This window comes from Cetorhinus maximus, chromosome 30, assembly GCF_964194155.1.
Source record: "Cetorhinus maximus chromosome 30, sCetMax3.hap1.1, whole genome shotgun sequence".
Classification (NCBI taxonomy): Eukaryota; Metazoa; Chordata; class Chondrichthyes; order Lamniformes; family Cetorhinidae; genus Cetorhinus; species Cetorhinus maximus.
This window is the reverse complement of record NC_135908.1, coordinates 4,264,711-4,280,484: the sequence shown is the minus strand read 5'-3', so window position 1 is coordinate 4,280,484 and position 15,774 is coordinate 4,264,711. Positions and strand designations below refer to the sequence as shown.

The following is a 15,774-nucleotide window of genomic DNA, read 5'->3' as shown; positions in this document are numbered from 1 at the left end:
CCTGCTGTCTAAAACTGGATCATGTCAGCCACGTGTGGGTATGGAACTGATGTCTTGACTTTCATTCATTTATGTCTTCGTTCATTTGGCTTCCAGTTTTGTTGAGGCAGAAACTGGCCACTGAGTCTGCGGAACTTCTAAATTGCAAAGATAAAGTGCAACAGCTTCAGAATGAGTTGATTCGGGTAAGTTGAAAGGATATCATTTTCTTTTTTGTACGGTGCCTGGATAGTTCAATGTGGAACTGAGCCAGACAAAGCAGGGAAGTCTCTGGTTTGATGCCTTGCCTTTGCTGTTGGGCGGTTAAGGTACTTCTGATAGATGCTCACCTGATCGTTTGTAACTCTTTCGAGTTATCAACAGTCACAGATTGTAACTCTTTCGAGTACATTCACAGTTCTTGGTTTCCGGGAGTGGGACTTGAACCCACAACCTTCTGATTCAAAGGCGAGGGTGCTATGAACTGAGCCACAGCTGACACCTCCCTAATCGTTTGTACTTGGCCTTTTGCAGTTCGGAGTTGCAGCTGATGAGTGCATAAAACTTTGGGACCAATTTTCCCCATCCCTGTAGCGGTGGGTTTGGAAGCGGGCTGGGGGCTGTGTTGGGATGGTTCTCCAATGCATTCCCGCCATCGAGGAATTTTCCCAGGCGTGGACTGGGATTGGGAATAGCTGTCCACTCCACAGAGGGCGGGCAGCCATTAATATCATGAAGGATCCAATTAAGAGCATTTTTGTGGCCTCCCTGGTATTTTCCTGCTGGCACAGTGCCCGTCCTGCTGCACTCAATACAGCCCATGACGTAGTTTGAAGTGTAGACACTGTTGCACGGTAGCTAAGCTAGTAAGTTTAATTTTAGATTTTGACTGAGGGATAAATAATGATCTTCACCGATTAATGGCTGTGGGACGTCTCACCTGAAAGATGGCACCTCTGACAGTGCAGCACTCCCTCAGCACTGCACTGAAGTGTCAGCCTAGATTTTGTGCTCACGTCACACAAGCAGGTCTCAAATTTGGGAGTTGGTGGTGTAGTGGTAATCCAGAGGCTCAGGCTAATGACCTGGGACATGGGTTCAAATCCCACTGTTGGGGCTGGAGGAATTTAAATTCAATTTATAAATCTGGAATATAAAGCTAGTCTCAGTAATGGTGACCATGCCAACTATCATCGATTGACTGTCAGATCATTGGAGCCGGCCTCCCTTTGGCAGGCTTCAGGGGGCATTGGAGGCTCTATGTACCATTGAGGGGGCCAAGAGCAGGAAACTTTTAAAGTTATGAGTGGAATCAACAAAATTGGTCCAGCTAATATTGCTCCAAGTGGTGAAGTATTGATAGGAAACACAAGTTAAAACGGAGTAAATTATAAGGCTAATAGATTGTGGAATTTTTTAAATTATTCGTTTGTGGGCATCACTGGCTAGGCCAGCATTTATTTGCCCTTGTTCAGGGGGCATTTCTTTTGAGCCAACCACATTTCTGTGGGTCTGGAGTCACATGTAGTCATGTCCAGGTGAGGACAGCTGATTTCCTTCCCTAAAGGACATTAGTGAATCAGATGGTTTTTTTATGACAATTGACAACAGTTTCATGGTCATCATCAGACTTTAAAAAAAAAATTCCAGATATTTATTGAATTCAAATTCTACCATTTGTTGTGGTGGGATTTGAACCCAGGTCCCCAGAGCATTACCCTGGGATGACCAGCCCAGTGACAATACCACTACACCACCACCTCCACACCACCAGTGTGGAAAACAGTCTCAATGAGCATAAGAGGCAATTCAGGACAAAGTTGTTATTTGAGGGATGTGGCGAGCAGTTGGTTGTCTGGGTTGACCTTATCGAAGAGGAACAATCATGTTGGGCACTTTTATGTTCCTAATGTAAGTTTTAACGGCAGGTATTGCTGCAGTTTTAGTTCATTAAGACCTCTGTGTCAATGTTTGTCTGTTACAGAAGAACGATCGTGAGGCTGAACTCCTGTGGTTGCAGAGAGCCCATCAGCAGCAACAAGCTGTGTTACAAAAATACCAGGAAAAAATGCACAAGTCAAAGCTTCTGGAAGACACTATACGGCAACAAGAAAAGGTAATGCTGTTGCTGAAGCAGTTTTTAAAACATGAAACAGATGATTATGTAGAGTACTAATGTTGAACTTGTTTTGTACTCAGCATCCAGTCTTGAATGAGAAATGCACCTCACTTGTGTTTTAAGACTAAACACAACTTTTCACACCTAATTAATGTATCGTCAAATACTAATTATAAGGGAACAACTGTACATCAGAGACATTAGATAGATCTTACAGCAGAGAAACAGGCCATTTGACCCAACTGGTCCATGCCAGTGTTTATGCGCCACATAAACCTCCTCCCACCCTACTTCACCTAACCCTATCAGCATATCCTTCTAATCCTTTCCCCCTTAAGTACTTATCTAGCTGCCCCTTGAATGTATCTATGCTTTTCACCTCAACTACTCCATATGGTAGCATGTTCCATTTTCAATCCTTGGTCTGGGTAAAGATGTATCTGCTGAAATCCTGATTGGATGTATTAGTGAACATCTTATATTTATGACCCCTGGATTTGGATTCCTACACAAGTGGAAACATCTTCTCTACATCTACCTTATCAAACTCCTTTGTAGTTTTAAAAACCTCTATTAGATAACCCCTCAGCTTTCTCTTTTCTACAGATAAGAACTCCAGCCTGTTCAGTCCTTCCCGATGATTATAGCCTCTTGGTCCGATATACACTTAGCAATCGTCTGGTTGTTCAAACCAAGATCAGAAACTTGCTAGGTTAGAAAGCCTGCTGTGCCGTCACCAAATCTTCCTAGACTGCAATTAGTGTCCTTGGCCCAACCACCTTTAGCTGCTTCATCAATGACCTTCCTTCCATCATAAATCCAGAAGTTTACTGATTGTGCAATCATCAGTGAACATCCAATGTTCAGCACCATTCACGACTCCTCAGATACTGAAGCAGTCCATGTCCAAATGCAGCAAGACCTGGACAATATCCAGGATTGGGCTGACAAGTGGCAAGTAACATTTGTGCCACACAAGTGCCAGGCAATGATTATCTCCAACTAGAGAGAATCTAACCATCGCCCCTTGACATTCAATGGCATTACCATCGATAAATCCCCTACTATCAACATCCTGGGGGTTACCATTGACCAGAAACTGAACTGAACTAGCCATATAAATACTGTGGCCACAAGAGCAGGTCAGAGGCTGGGAATTTTGCAGTGAGTTACTCACCTCCTGACTCCCCAAAGCCTGTCCACCATCTACAAGGCACAAGTCAGGAGTGTGATGGAATACTCCCCACTTGCCTGAATGAATGCAACTCCCACAACACTCAAGAAGCTTGACACCATCCAGGATAAAGCCCGCTTCATTGGCACCCCATCCACAAACATCCACTCCCTCCTCCACCGATGCACAGTGGCAGCAATGCGGGAACTCACCAAGGCTCCTTAGACAGCATCTTCCAAACCCACAACTGCTACCATCTAGAAGTACAAGGGCAGCAGATAGATGGGAACACCACCACCTGGAAGTTCCCCTCCAAGTCATCACCATCCTGACTTGGAAATATATCGCCATTCCTTCACTGTCGCTGGGTCAAAATCCTGGAACTCCCTTCCTTACAGCACTGTGGGTGTACCTGCACCACAGGGACTGCAGTGGCTCAGGAAGGCAGCTCACCACCACCTTCTCAAGGGCAATTAGGGATGGGCAATAAATGCTGGCCTAGCCAGTGATGCCCACATCCCATGAATGAATAAAAAAATACTCAGAGCAGGTCATGGCAACCTCCAGATCATCAGGAGAAGCATTTTTGTCACTTAATACACACTCAGATTTCTATTCCATGTTGTTGTACTGCAACATCTCACGATGGATTACGTTTGATAATATTTTAATACTCCAGGCACCATTTTTAAATTCTCTTTTCCAAAAGCTCAAAAAATGCAGTGAAAATTCTTGCTCTGCTCAAATTCTTGCTTGCCCCTTAACTGGATGGGACAATTGTGTAATGGATCAAAGCTTAGAAAATTACATTGAGAGCATTTTCATTTGGCAGGTAGTGAGCAAATCTCTTGTTAACAAATTGTTTGAGTGATTCCTCAGCATTAGAGATGTATTCTGATATGCAGGTCAGCTTCATGGTCTCACAGGGTTTTAGATACAGTATGGTTAAATTCAGAACAAAACACCATCCATTCTTTATGAATAGTATCTAAATGACCTATTTAATGTCTTTTTGATGCAGGTTATAGAAAGAATGGAGACTCTTTTGGACAAAAAGTTGAAAGAAAGACCAAGAGAGAAACCCGAGGCATCTAAAAAACGTACAGGTAAACTCATTGACGGAAGAACTAAGAAATAGGAACAGGAGTAGGCCACATGGCGCTCAAGCCTGCCCTACCTTTCAACAAGATCATGGCTCATCTTTTACCTCAAATCCACTTTCTCGCCCTAACCCCATATCCTTTGATTCCCCTCATGCCCATGAGTCTCAGCCTTGATACCCTCAATGACTGAGCACCCAGCCACAGTTCTCCGCGGTTGAGAATTCCAAAGTGTCACATGCTACTGTTTGAATAATTTCTCCTCACCTCAATCCTAAATAGACGACCCCTCATCCTGGGGCAACAACCCCTTAGTTCTAGACTGTCCAGTCAGGGAAACAGCCGATCAGATCCAGTGATTGAAATGTTGAGTTTTGGACATTGACATGAAAAGTCTACAGCCCCTTCTGAGTTTTGTCAGTATTTGTTTGCATTTGAAATGTGATCTAAGTAACCTTTGTGACAATCAAAGAAAGATAATTGATAATGCAAATGGATGTTGGCTATGGTATCGGATGTAAATTGTGCGTAATGGTGAATTCTGAAGTTGCCTGCATTTGCATAGGGTTTACTGATGACAGTGTAAAGAAGGAGGTGGAGTCTGTTCTGTTGGCAGAGAATGCCCGGTTGCGGGACGAGATAGGAAAGTTACGACACCCGCCTGCACCCATCATTCTCCAGCAACCAGTGCTCTCAGTGAAGGTATGATTCATTTAACACTATAAATGAGATTTGATTATCAAGTGAACTTACAGGATTCTTTAACATCTTAATTGACTGTAGTAACAGAGCTTCAGTTAGAGTTCTCCACCGAGTTAGAACGTTGTGGATTTGGGTCCCACAATGTTCCATCATTGGCAGCCATGCCGACGACTGGCAAGGCCCTAAGCTTTAGAGCACCCTTCCTAAACTTCCCTGCCTCTCACCTCTCTCTCTCCCTCCTCCTTTAAGATGCTCCTTAATACTCCCTGATGAAGCTTCTGGTCATCTGTCCTAATATTAACCCGGTATCAAACGTTGTTGTTAACACTCCTGTGAAGCTTCTTGGGGTGTTTCACTGTGTCGAAGGTGCTACGTAAATGCAAGTTATTATTGCTGTTGTTTGGCACCCTGGTGTTACACTGAAGGAGTGCTGCACTGTCAGAGTCACTGGCCTTTGGATGTTTGTCCATCTGTTCAGGAGAAGATTGAAAGAGACATTGAGAGGACTGTATGGTTGGTGCTCTGGAAGACTGAGTAAAATGAGTTCAATTCATTTCTTCATCCAGACCCATAGATCTTAATCTTAGATCTTAATCTCTGTCAGTCACAATGTAAGTTCTTAAATTTTTATGTTAAATAGACCATGTCAACATTGTCGGAGTGTCCTTTCTGTTTAAGCTTACCAACAGCTACCAACTGCACTGCCCAAGCAAACAGCCTTTTCTCCAAAATGTTGATAGCTAATAACAAAAATGATTTAAAAACTGTTTTTTTAACTGCTCCATATGATTTTTCTCCTGAGTTTTCTGTTTGTTAGTGTCTGGAGATTAATCATAAGACAGTAAAACAATCAAGACAGAGGGAGTACAGCTGCAATAAGCTTCAATGGAGTAAGGCAAGGCTGGATGGCCTCTACTTTAATGCCAGGAGTATTACAGGTAAAACGGATGAGTTAAGGGTGAGGATTGACATGTGGAATTGTGATATAGTAGTCATCACTGAGACATGGTTGAGGGAGGGGCAGGATTGGCAGCTCAACATTCCGGGATATAGAATCTTCAGGCGAGACAGGGGAGGGGGTAAAAGAGGAGGAGGCGGCATTGCATTATTAGTTAAGGAGTCAGTTACTGCAGTAAGGAGAGATAATATCTTGGAGGGGGCATCGAATGAAGCTTTGTGGGTAGAGCTTAGGAATCAAAAAGGGGCAACCACATTATTAGGTGTTTATTATAGACCCCCAGATAGTCAGCGGGAAATTGAGGAGCAAATATGTGCCCAATTGTGGAGGTGTGTAAAAACAATAACAATAGGGTAATTATATTAGGTGATTTCAACTTTCCCAACATTAATTGGGATAGACATAGTGTTAAGGACTTGGATGGAGTGGATTTCTTGAAATGTGAACAGGAGAACTTTTTAGGTCAATATGTAGAGGGTCCAACAGGGACGGTGCATTGCTGGACCTAATTCTGGGGAATGAAGCTGGACAGAAGGGTTGTAGAGATAAGCCAGGGAACTACAGACCAGTGAGTCTCACGTCAGTGGTAGGGAAACTATTGGAGAAATTTCTGAAGGAGAGTATCTATCTTCACTTGGAGAGGCAAGGTTTGATCAGGGATAGTCAGCATGGCTTTGTCAGAGGGAGGTCATGCCTAACAAATTTGATTGAAATTTTTGAGGAGGTGACCAGGTGTGTAGATGAGGATAGTGCAGTTGATGTAGTTTATATGGATTTCAGCAAAGCCTTTGACAAGGTCCCACATAGGGCACTTATAAAGAAAGCAAAGGCACATGGGATACAGGGTAATTTGATAAGATGGATTCAAAATTGGCTTAGTTGTAGGAGGCAGAGGGTGATGACAGAAGGATGCTTCAGTGAATGGAAGCCAGTGTCCAGTGGCGTACCACAGGGATCTGTGCTCGGTCCCCTATTATTTGTCATTTATATAAACGACATAGATGACTATGTGGGAGGTAGGATTAGTAAGTTTGCGGATGACACAAAGATTGGCCGGGTGGTTAACAGTGCTGTTGAGTGTCTTGGGCTACAGGAAGATATAGACGGGATGGTCAAATGGGCAGATAAGTGGCAGATGGAATTTAACCTTGAAAAGTGTGAGGTGATACACTTTGGAAGGAGTAATTTGACAAGGAATTATTCAATGAATGGCATGGCACTAGGAAGTTCTGAGGAACAAAGGGACATTGGCGTGTGTGTCCATAGATCTCTGAAGGCAGAGGGGCATGTTAGTGGGGTGGTGAAAAAGGCATATGGGACACTTGCCTTTATCAATCGAGGCATAGATTACAAAAGTAGGGAGGTCATGTTGGAGTTGTATAGAACCTTGGTGAGGCCACAGCTGGAGTACTGTGTGCAGTTCTGGTCACCACATTATAGGAAGGATGTGATTGCACTGGAGGGGGTGCAGAGGACATTCACCAGGATGTTGCCTGGGATGAAACATTTAAGATATGAAGAGAGGTTGGATAGACTTGGGTTGTTTTCGTTGGAGCAGAGAATACTGAGGGGCGACCTGATCAAGGTGTACAAGATTATGAGGGGCCTGGACAGGGTGGATAGGAAGTAGCTGTTCCCCTTAGTTGAAGGGTCAGTCACAAGGGGGTATAAGTTTAAGGTGAGGGGCAGGAGGTTTAGGGGGGCGGGATGTGAGGAAAAACTTTGTTACCCAGAGGGTGGTGACGGTCTGGAATGCGCTGCCTGGGAGGGTGGTGGAGGCAGGTTGCCTCACATCCTTTAAAAAGTGCCTGGATGAGCACTTGGCATGTTATAACATTCAAGGCTATGGGCCAAGTGCTGGTAAATGGGATTAGGTAGGTAGGTCAGGTGTTTCTCATGTGTCGGTGCAGACTCGATGGGCCGAAGGGCCTCTTCTGCACTGTGTGATTCTGTGATTCTGATTCTGTGAACTCCTGGGAAATCCTGGAGGGTTGGCAACCCTACATACGTTTCCCATTTTCATTTCAGATTTCTAACATTTTAACCCCCATGATGAACCCCTCCCTTTACGATGACTTTTTACTGCTCTGCTTTCTTTCAGGAATCCCTTTCTGACACAGAGAAACTGAGTCTACTCGCGAAATTGGAAAAGGCTCAGGGCCGTATACAAACGCTGGAGACACTGGTACCTTAGATTTAGTGTTTTCAGAAAGCATCACTTTGCACTTGTTAAGTATTTGACTCTCTATGTGACACACGAAGGAAAATCCTTGAGGGACTGGACTGTAGGTCACTTAGAAAGGCCATCTGCATCTTTGCTGCTTCTATGGAAGTCTATGCTAGAACTAAACCAGGCCATGACACTAATTCCTTGAAATTATACTTTGCAAATGCTGGAGTCCAATGTGTTACACAGTCTTTTGCTGATGCTTGCATTAAGATGGTAGACACAAGAATTTCACACACTCATACTACCTCAATGTTAATTTGCACCAATGTTACAGTTCTTATAGTGAGGTAAGACTTAAAGACCTCAACTGAGGCACCAATGGGCATAGTGAGCAACAGTGACAGTAATGAGGGCAAAATCCAGGTTGACCCTCCAGTGCAGTGCTGAGGGGAATGAAAATGACATCCTTCTATGCTGTGCTTTCCCACCATTCTGTTTGGAGAAGAGTCATACGACCTCGAAACGTTAACTCTGTTTCTCTCTCCACAGACGCTGCCAGACCTGCTGAGTTTTCCCAGCATTTTCTGTTTTTAATTCCATTTGGAGAAGTGGCTTTGCACACTGTGGCTTGCCATAGGCTTGCAAAATCATGTGACCTCTGATGTCATCCTTTGTTGAGAGCAGAAGCCATTTCACCCGCCATTTGGAACATATTCTAAGGGCAGAATGTTGCCGACATTGTTTTTAAATGTGGACCGAGATCATTTCCAGGTCCTTTCCCCAATGGTGTCTGAAGGCTTTCTACCTGCGCGATCTTCCTGATGGCAGTCAAACAGGCCATCTCCGCATTTGCTTATCCAGTTCAGGATGGTGGGTCCTGCTGTGTAGGCAACACAATCGCAATGGCCAAGGCACTGAGTGGCTGGCAGCCCCACTGGGAGAGATGGGCACTGCCGATGTCGGTGGGGATACGAGAGGGCACATCAAGGTGGAAGCACGCTCTGAAGACTTTTGGGTTTTTGGGAATAAAGCGTGGACACAGCTGCCAGTGTAGAGGAGAAAATTCCTCCACAGGATGGCCTTTTGCTGATCTCCATGTCTCCAGGATGGGGGAAATTAAAGGAGGCATTGATGCCCCTCCCCCACCCCACCCCACATGCTGGACTGCCACTGGGAGGGCACCCCCAGGCACCCCTGGGTGGGGAGCCGGAGCTGGTTTGACCCCGACTCTGGCACGAACACTCTGAGGCGGGGAAGTACCGCACAGCCTGATGCACGACTTGCAGAAATTCCCCACCCTCCCGCCTCCAAATTCAACCTACAGAAGCCTCCACAGCGAACACCTGCTGCTGGTCAGTTTTGACTACAGTAGCAACAGAAGCCAGGAGCAGAACACTTAGCTGTTTCTCGGGCAATGATGGTGCACAATGTGAAGAGATCCAAAAGTTTAGAAGTGGGGAAAATACTTTTTGAATCTTTGGCAAGAGAAAAAAAATGTTTGAGTTCAAGTTTTTTTCTGGCTTGCTCCTCGAAGACTTGGTGGACAGACGGAACCTAGACCACTTGACGTTGAAATTGTTCACGTGATGAGCTTTCTTTTGTAGGTTTCCCTTTAAATACAGGAACCTTGCTCAGAACTAAAAGTAAACTGAAGCGTAGAATTGGATCTGCAACTACTGACCTACCCAACACCATTGTGGGCACACCGTCACCACAAGAATAGATTAAGAAAAAGCTTTAGGATAGTGAGGGATGGACAGGAGCACATCTCTGTTAGAACGGTGCACATCCCCAGAACAAAGCTTTAAAATGAAAGTTCAATCCAACTAAAGCAAACTTCTGCAGATGCTGGAATCCTGAAATAAGAGCAGAAGATGCAGGGAAACGCTCTGTAGGCCAGGCAGCACCTGTCCAGTTCTGGGCACTGCGCTTTATTTAGGAAGGATGTGAAGGCATTGGAGAGAGCGTGGAAAAGAATCACGAGAATGGTTCCGGGGATGAGGAACTTCAGTTGCGCAGGTAGATTGGAGAAGCCGGGACTGTTTTCCTTGGAGAATAGGAGGTTGAGAGGGGATTTGATAGAGGTTTTCAAAATCATGAGGGGGTCTGGGCAGAGTAGATAGGGAGAAACGGTTCCCATTCATGAAAGGATCAAGAACAAGAGGGAACAGATTTGAAGTGATTGGCAGAAGAGGCATAAGCGACATGAGGAAAAAAGCTTTTTCACACAGTGAGTGGTTAGGATCTGGAATGCACTGGCGGAGGCAGGTTCAATCGAAGCATTCAATATCTGAAAAGGAAGAATGTGCAGGGCTATGTGGAGGAGGTGGGAGAATGACACTGAGTGAATTGCTCATTTGGAGAGCTCGTGTAATGATGGGCCAAATGGCCTCCTTCTGCACTGTAGCAACTCTGTGATCCTGTGAAACAGAACCAACATTCCAGGTCTGACGAAAGATCCAGCGATCTTATTTATTTTAAGTTTTTAAAAATATTTCACCCTTCGACAAGATATGGTAAAGGGTCCCCCCCTTACAGGATGGGTTAAGCAGTAGGAGCAGGGCGATAACTGAGAGAAGGAAATAAACTGCAAACGCTTAATATCTGACTGGAAAATTGCTACAAACACACACCGGGGAGAGACCCTTCTTTACAGGAATGCTGCTCTCCTGTCAGATACTGGGAGACTTACTGAGTTTTAACATAAGATTCAATTTATAATTTAGTTTCCAGGGTAAGTTAGCTGTGGAGTGTTTGATACATCTCAGTGCAAAATTGTCTCATTCGTACAAAGGAAAAAACCTAAGTTTGCTGCAGTGGCTCATTGTGAAACATGAAAGTTATTACCAACTCAATTACACACTGGGGATTTCACTTAAGCCATGACTTCTGCTGGAAATAATTGATCTTCATATCTCTCCGCTGTTTGTGTTAGTTGGAGGAGAATTCACGGAAATGGGGGCGAGAGAAACAGGAGATGTTGACAAGGCTCTCCGAGTACGAACATGGTTTCTCCAGAGCCTCCACCATGGTGTTACATGACTTTCCCTTGGTGAGTGAGATTCTTCCCCCTTGTACTGTTTGTTTGTTCCTTTTATGTTTCTTTTTAAAAGGCATATTTTTGGATGAGAAACCCGGCCGGATGGCCAAGTTGGACACCGAGAGAGGTGAAGAGGGTAGATAAACAAGATCAGTTAGGAGGTTGTGTCTCCGTGATGTTAAACTTGGATTTCAAAAGCCTGCAGGTTTGTAGGAAGGAAGGAAGACTGATGACAATAAGATATGCCACAGCCCTGGAAAAGAATGTGCTACATTACTGCAATGGCTCAGGCAGCTCATCACCACCTTCTCAAGGGTAATTAGGGATGGGCAATAAATGCAGGCCCAGCCAGCGAAGCCCACATCCCGTGAATCAATTAAAAAAAACAAAGCATTTACTGAACAGGAAGTAGGCCGTTCGACCACACTGATCCATGCGGGTGTTTATCCTCCACATGAGCCTCCTTTTCACCTACTTTATCTAACTCTATCACCATCCTTCTATTCCTTTCTCCTTCATGCGTTTATATTATGTCCCCTCAAATGCATCTATGCATTTCCCTCCAGCTACTCCATGTGGTAGTGAGTTCCACATTCTAAACGTTGCCTGGGTAAAGAAGTTTCTCCTGACTCCATCCTTGCATTTATTAATGACTCTTATCCTCATGGACCCTGATTTTCAACCGCTACGCATCTCCTAGCACTCAGTTATAAAATGGCATTGCGGAGGCCCAGAGTTAGGTTAGGATTGTGCAAGGCCTTTGCGACTTTTAATATTTTCTCTGCCAATCCAACAGAAAAATGCATCAGATTCAGTTTTGACCCAAAATCGACATGGAGTGCTTGACCCTTTGGCGTGAATTTCAGAAGAGGAGTCTACACATATTAAGCATATTAAGAGAACATTTAATTTGGGTGCCAGGCCAAATCAACAATGAGCATTGTGACGAGTAGCTAAATCGAAGCTGGTCATATTAATTTAAAACAAGTCAAATAGTGCTTTATCGCAAAAGATTCTGGCTAGTTTTCCACACAAAGCTCTAATACAGAAATGTTGAATGTAAAGAAATATATATATATATATAGTTATTTTCACAAAGCCGTTAATGTATTTTATTAATAATTGTTATGTATGTTCTTAATAACAATGATTTATAGGCTGAGTAGTATCACTTCTATTCATTTCTGTATGGAACGTTTTTATACAGCATAAGAATAAAATATTAACCAGTAAAGATGTCCATTGTTGTGCTGTTTTATTTCGTATCATTGCATTAGGAAACGTTTATACTGCAGCTAATAGTATGAGACTCGTAGCCACAACAAAAGTTCCTTGGAGTAAGCGACACTTCCAGGGATATTTGAATTGCAAAGGCCATTGAGTCAGCATTTCAGTATCACACGAATACTCAGACTCCTGCCAAGTAGGCTTTGGTTTGCTGAGTGACCTTCTCTTTGGATATCAGCTAGGCTGGATGACGAGAGGGGTCTCCAGCAATGTCATTGCTACAACAGAGTAAGTGTGATAAGTGAAGATGTTCCCTCTCCGAAGGACAACACAGTCAAACTATTCCTCCGTCATTCCTTTCTGATGTGTGCCAGGAATTGCACAGGGCCAGGCTGCTCCGCATCTCTGGATCAAACGCAACAACTTGAAGCAAGATCGCCTTAGGCTACACTGACAGCTACTTGACCAGCCTGGAATCTTTCCCAGACATTCAGCTGTCCAGCCACAGGATGAAGCACCGGCCTAAGGTATTCGAACACAACGCGCGCCATCGTGGCAGCCTGGCAGACACCAGAATCTGCGGCAAATCGTATTTTCGGCAAACACGTTGGCGCCGGAATTGCAGAATGTAGCCACAGTTTCACTTGTGCGGCTAAGGAAAGCTGTACAAATAAAATAACAACGTCCGTTCTGTGTAGCAGGTAAGTTGGGTGGCAAAAAAAAAAATGTCAATGGTTGTGAATTATTGCAGAGGCTGGGAAAGATGTAGGGAAATGGATCATATGTGAAAAGTCCATGAGGAGAAAGTGCCCTGTATCAAATTCTGCTGAATTGCTCCAGCAAACAGGCTTTCTCTGCTGGGATCCTTTGTCCCTCAGTGAGGTCCTCTTGCTGCTCCATTTGAGCCTTTTAATGGCCAGTTTATGTAGAGTGTAGCACACGGTGATTATCTGGAAATCTCTGGCCAGCTTGCAACAAAGGATACTTTTGGAACCATGAAGGCATTGTATCTGGAGTCCAGAAATGCTGCATTTGATGAGGGGGCATTGGGGTATTTTTGATTTCCCAGGGTCTAAGCCTTAACCGATGGGTATTTGCACTGTGGACTGATATAAACTGATGGGGAATTGGCCACTCACTGACAGTATCCAGAGCAGGTGGGCACAAACAAGTAAAACACTGATGGAGTAAAGGCTCTTGTGTTTCATGTCAGATGCACGCCTTGGCTGCAGAAGCACATGGGACCAGATGGATACACTTTTGGATCCCTTACACTTTGATGCAAGTCTGGGGCTCTCGTTTTCTCTCTGATATCCATGGGGAAAGCAATGTATCTGCATTGCAGACCGGCTGATGTAACTGATTGACATCTCTAGTGATAATTTGAAAATAGCCCAAGGCACCACATTAACACACGATAGTGACCATGTTGTTTGATGGCTATTGAATCGAATGGGATTTGTAATGGTCTATGGAACATGACAACAGAGATGGCCATTTGCAACGTGCGCAGACCAAGAGTAGGGCCGGAATTTTTACCTCATCGGACCGGTGCACGCCTGACCTGAATGCCAATGACGCTGGTGCTGCCAACTCTCGCGCCCACCCGCCGACAATTTATTAAGGCCGCTAACAATTTAGCTGAATTAAATTTTTCGCTGCCCGTCCAGCCTCACGGTGGGCGGGCAGGTGAAAAGGCCAAGCGGCCTTTGCATTTTTTGCGAAACCTCATCCACAGGCGGGATGAGGATTCGATCTGTCATCAAAAAAAAATGTTCATACTAATTTCTAACATGTCCCGGCTCGTGTGACATGAGGCACACGTTTTTTTAACGACTTAAAATGCTTTATTTTTGATTTTTTTTACATCTTCATCTCAGCGTGAAACGCGCGCTGCAGTGCTCAGCGCTGCCTGTTTGGGGAAAGGGGAGGAGGGCGAATGGGGAACTTTGTGCGCGTGTGCACTGGAAAAGCTCCCTGAGACACAGAGCTGCCTCAGGGAGCTTTTCCAGCGCACACGCGCACAAAGTTCCCCATTCGTCCTCCTCCCCTTTCCCCAAACAGGCAGCGCTGAGCACTGCAGCGCGCGTTTCACGCTGGGTGGGCCTTAATCGGCCCACCAGCGTGAAATCGCGGTCCGGCCCCGAACATGGGCGGGGGTCGACTTCCCGGCCACTCCACCCCACACCCGCCGGTCGAGGTTAAAAATTCTGGCCCAGATGAATTGGACCAATGATCGGGATTTAAACCAGAGCTTATGAAAATCACTTAGGGAGTTGTCCTGGACATCAGCTTCAGTGCTGGGTCCTGGAAAAACAAGTTCCACATCCAAATAAATTGTGAAACACGAGTGAAAAATCTGTGGTTAGCAAATAATACTGCACATATCTGTAAAGTGTACTGTTGATTTGTTTATCATGACATTATATGTCCTAAGAACCTATTAGAACAGTCTGTGAAACAGATTCTGAGCATATTCTGCCAAAGTGATGACAACCTAGATGGAATTTAAAGGGAGCTCAGAGTTTTAGATTTTTTTCATAATCGGCGGGCGGGGGTGGTATTTGGAAAAGCAGTGCCACAAAAGTGTTTAACAATCCCCCATGTGGTTTAATAAAAGCAAAATGCTGCGGATGCTGGAGATCTGAGATAAAAACAGAAAATGCAAAAGCATTTGCAAAAGCAGTGGTTTATTAATGATTATAGTTACACTTGCTGTCATGATAAAAAATATTCACAAAACATAAACATTCCAGTGAGACCAAACAAAGAAAAGTTTGTGTGGCATGATTTTAAGGGGATGTACATAATTACTAGGATAGTGGCCCTAGCAACGTAAAAATTGCAAATAAATCTGCCTTATAAGCAGCAGAGGCCAGAAATTATTTCTGGTTTATAGCAGATGAATTATAAGGATCTGTGCTGACTATTGTACATTAAAGCCTTTGACTACTTTAAAAATAGCTTTTGCATTTGTGATAATTTGTCACATAACAAGGAATCAATGGCAGTTATAGTGGTGCAAGAAATATATTAAAGGGCATTGTGACCACTTGTACAATGTTCAAATGGATTCAGTTCCTGAACAACGCACGATGGAAATTCAGTTGTTGGTTGTAGCCTTTAAAAAAAACACTTTGCTGGTTAAAGGTAATAGTTTTTATTAAATTTGAATTGAAAACAATGATTCTGAAGTGTCATATGCAACTGCTAATGAACTGTCACTTTCACAATGAATCATTAGCATTCCACTAATCCTTCTATTTGGAAGACAAATTTATCTAGAAACAGGAATACTACTTTAA

General features: G+C 44.1%; 1 protein-coding gene across 3 annotated transcripts in view; it reads left to right on the top strand.

Moving 5' to 3' along the window:
* ccdc33 (coiled-coil domain containing 33) overlaps window positions 1-12,478 on the top strand; it is a 69,674-nt gene extending 57,196 nt beyond the window's left edge. For 2 of the 3 annotated variants that reach the window (XM_078532291.1, XM_078532293.1), the window contains exons 5-11: window positions 97-185; window positions 1,964-2,095; window positions 4,294-4,378; window positions 4,938-5,074; window positions 8,134-8,217; window positions 11,138-11,254; window positions 12,039-12,478. In XM_078532291.1, coding sequence (XP_078388417.1) covers window positions 97-185; window positions 1,964-2,095; window positions 4,294-4,378; window positions 4,938-5,074; window positions 8,134-8,217; window positions 11,138-11,254; window positions 12,039-12,101 — 707 coding nt within the window. In that variant the 3' untranslated portion in view covers window positions 12,102-12,478. The remainder of the gene's footprint in view (window positions 1-96; window positions 186-1,963; window positions 2,096-4,293; window positions 4,379-4,937; window positions 5,075-8,133; window positions 8,218-11,137; window positions 11,255-12,038) is intronic. The other variant, XM_078532292.1, reaches the window with a different exon arrangement.
* Window positions 12,479-15,774: the final 3,296 nt, after the last annotated feature.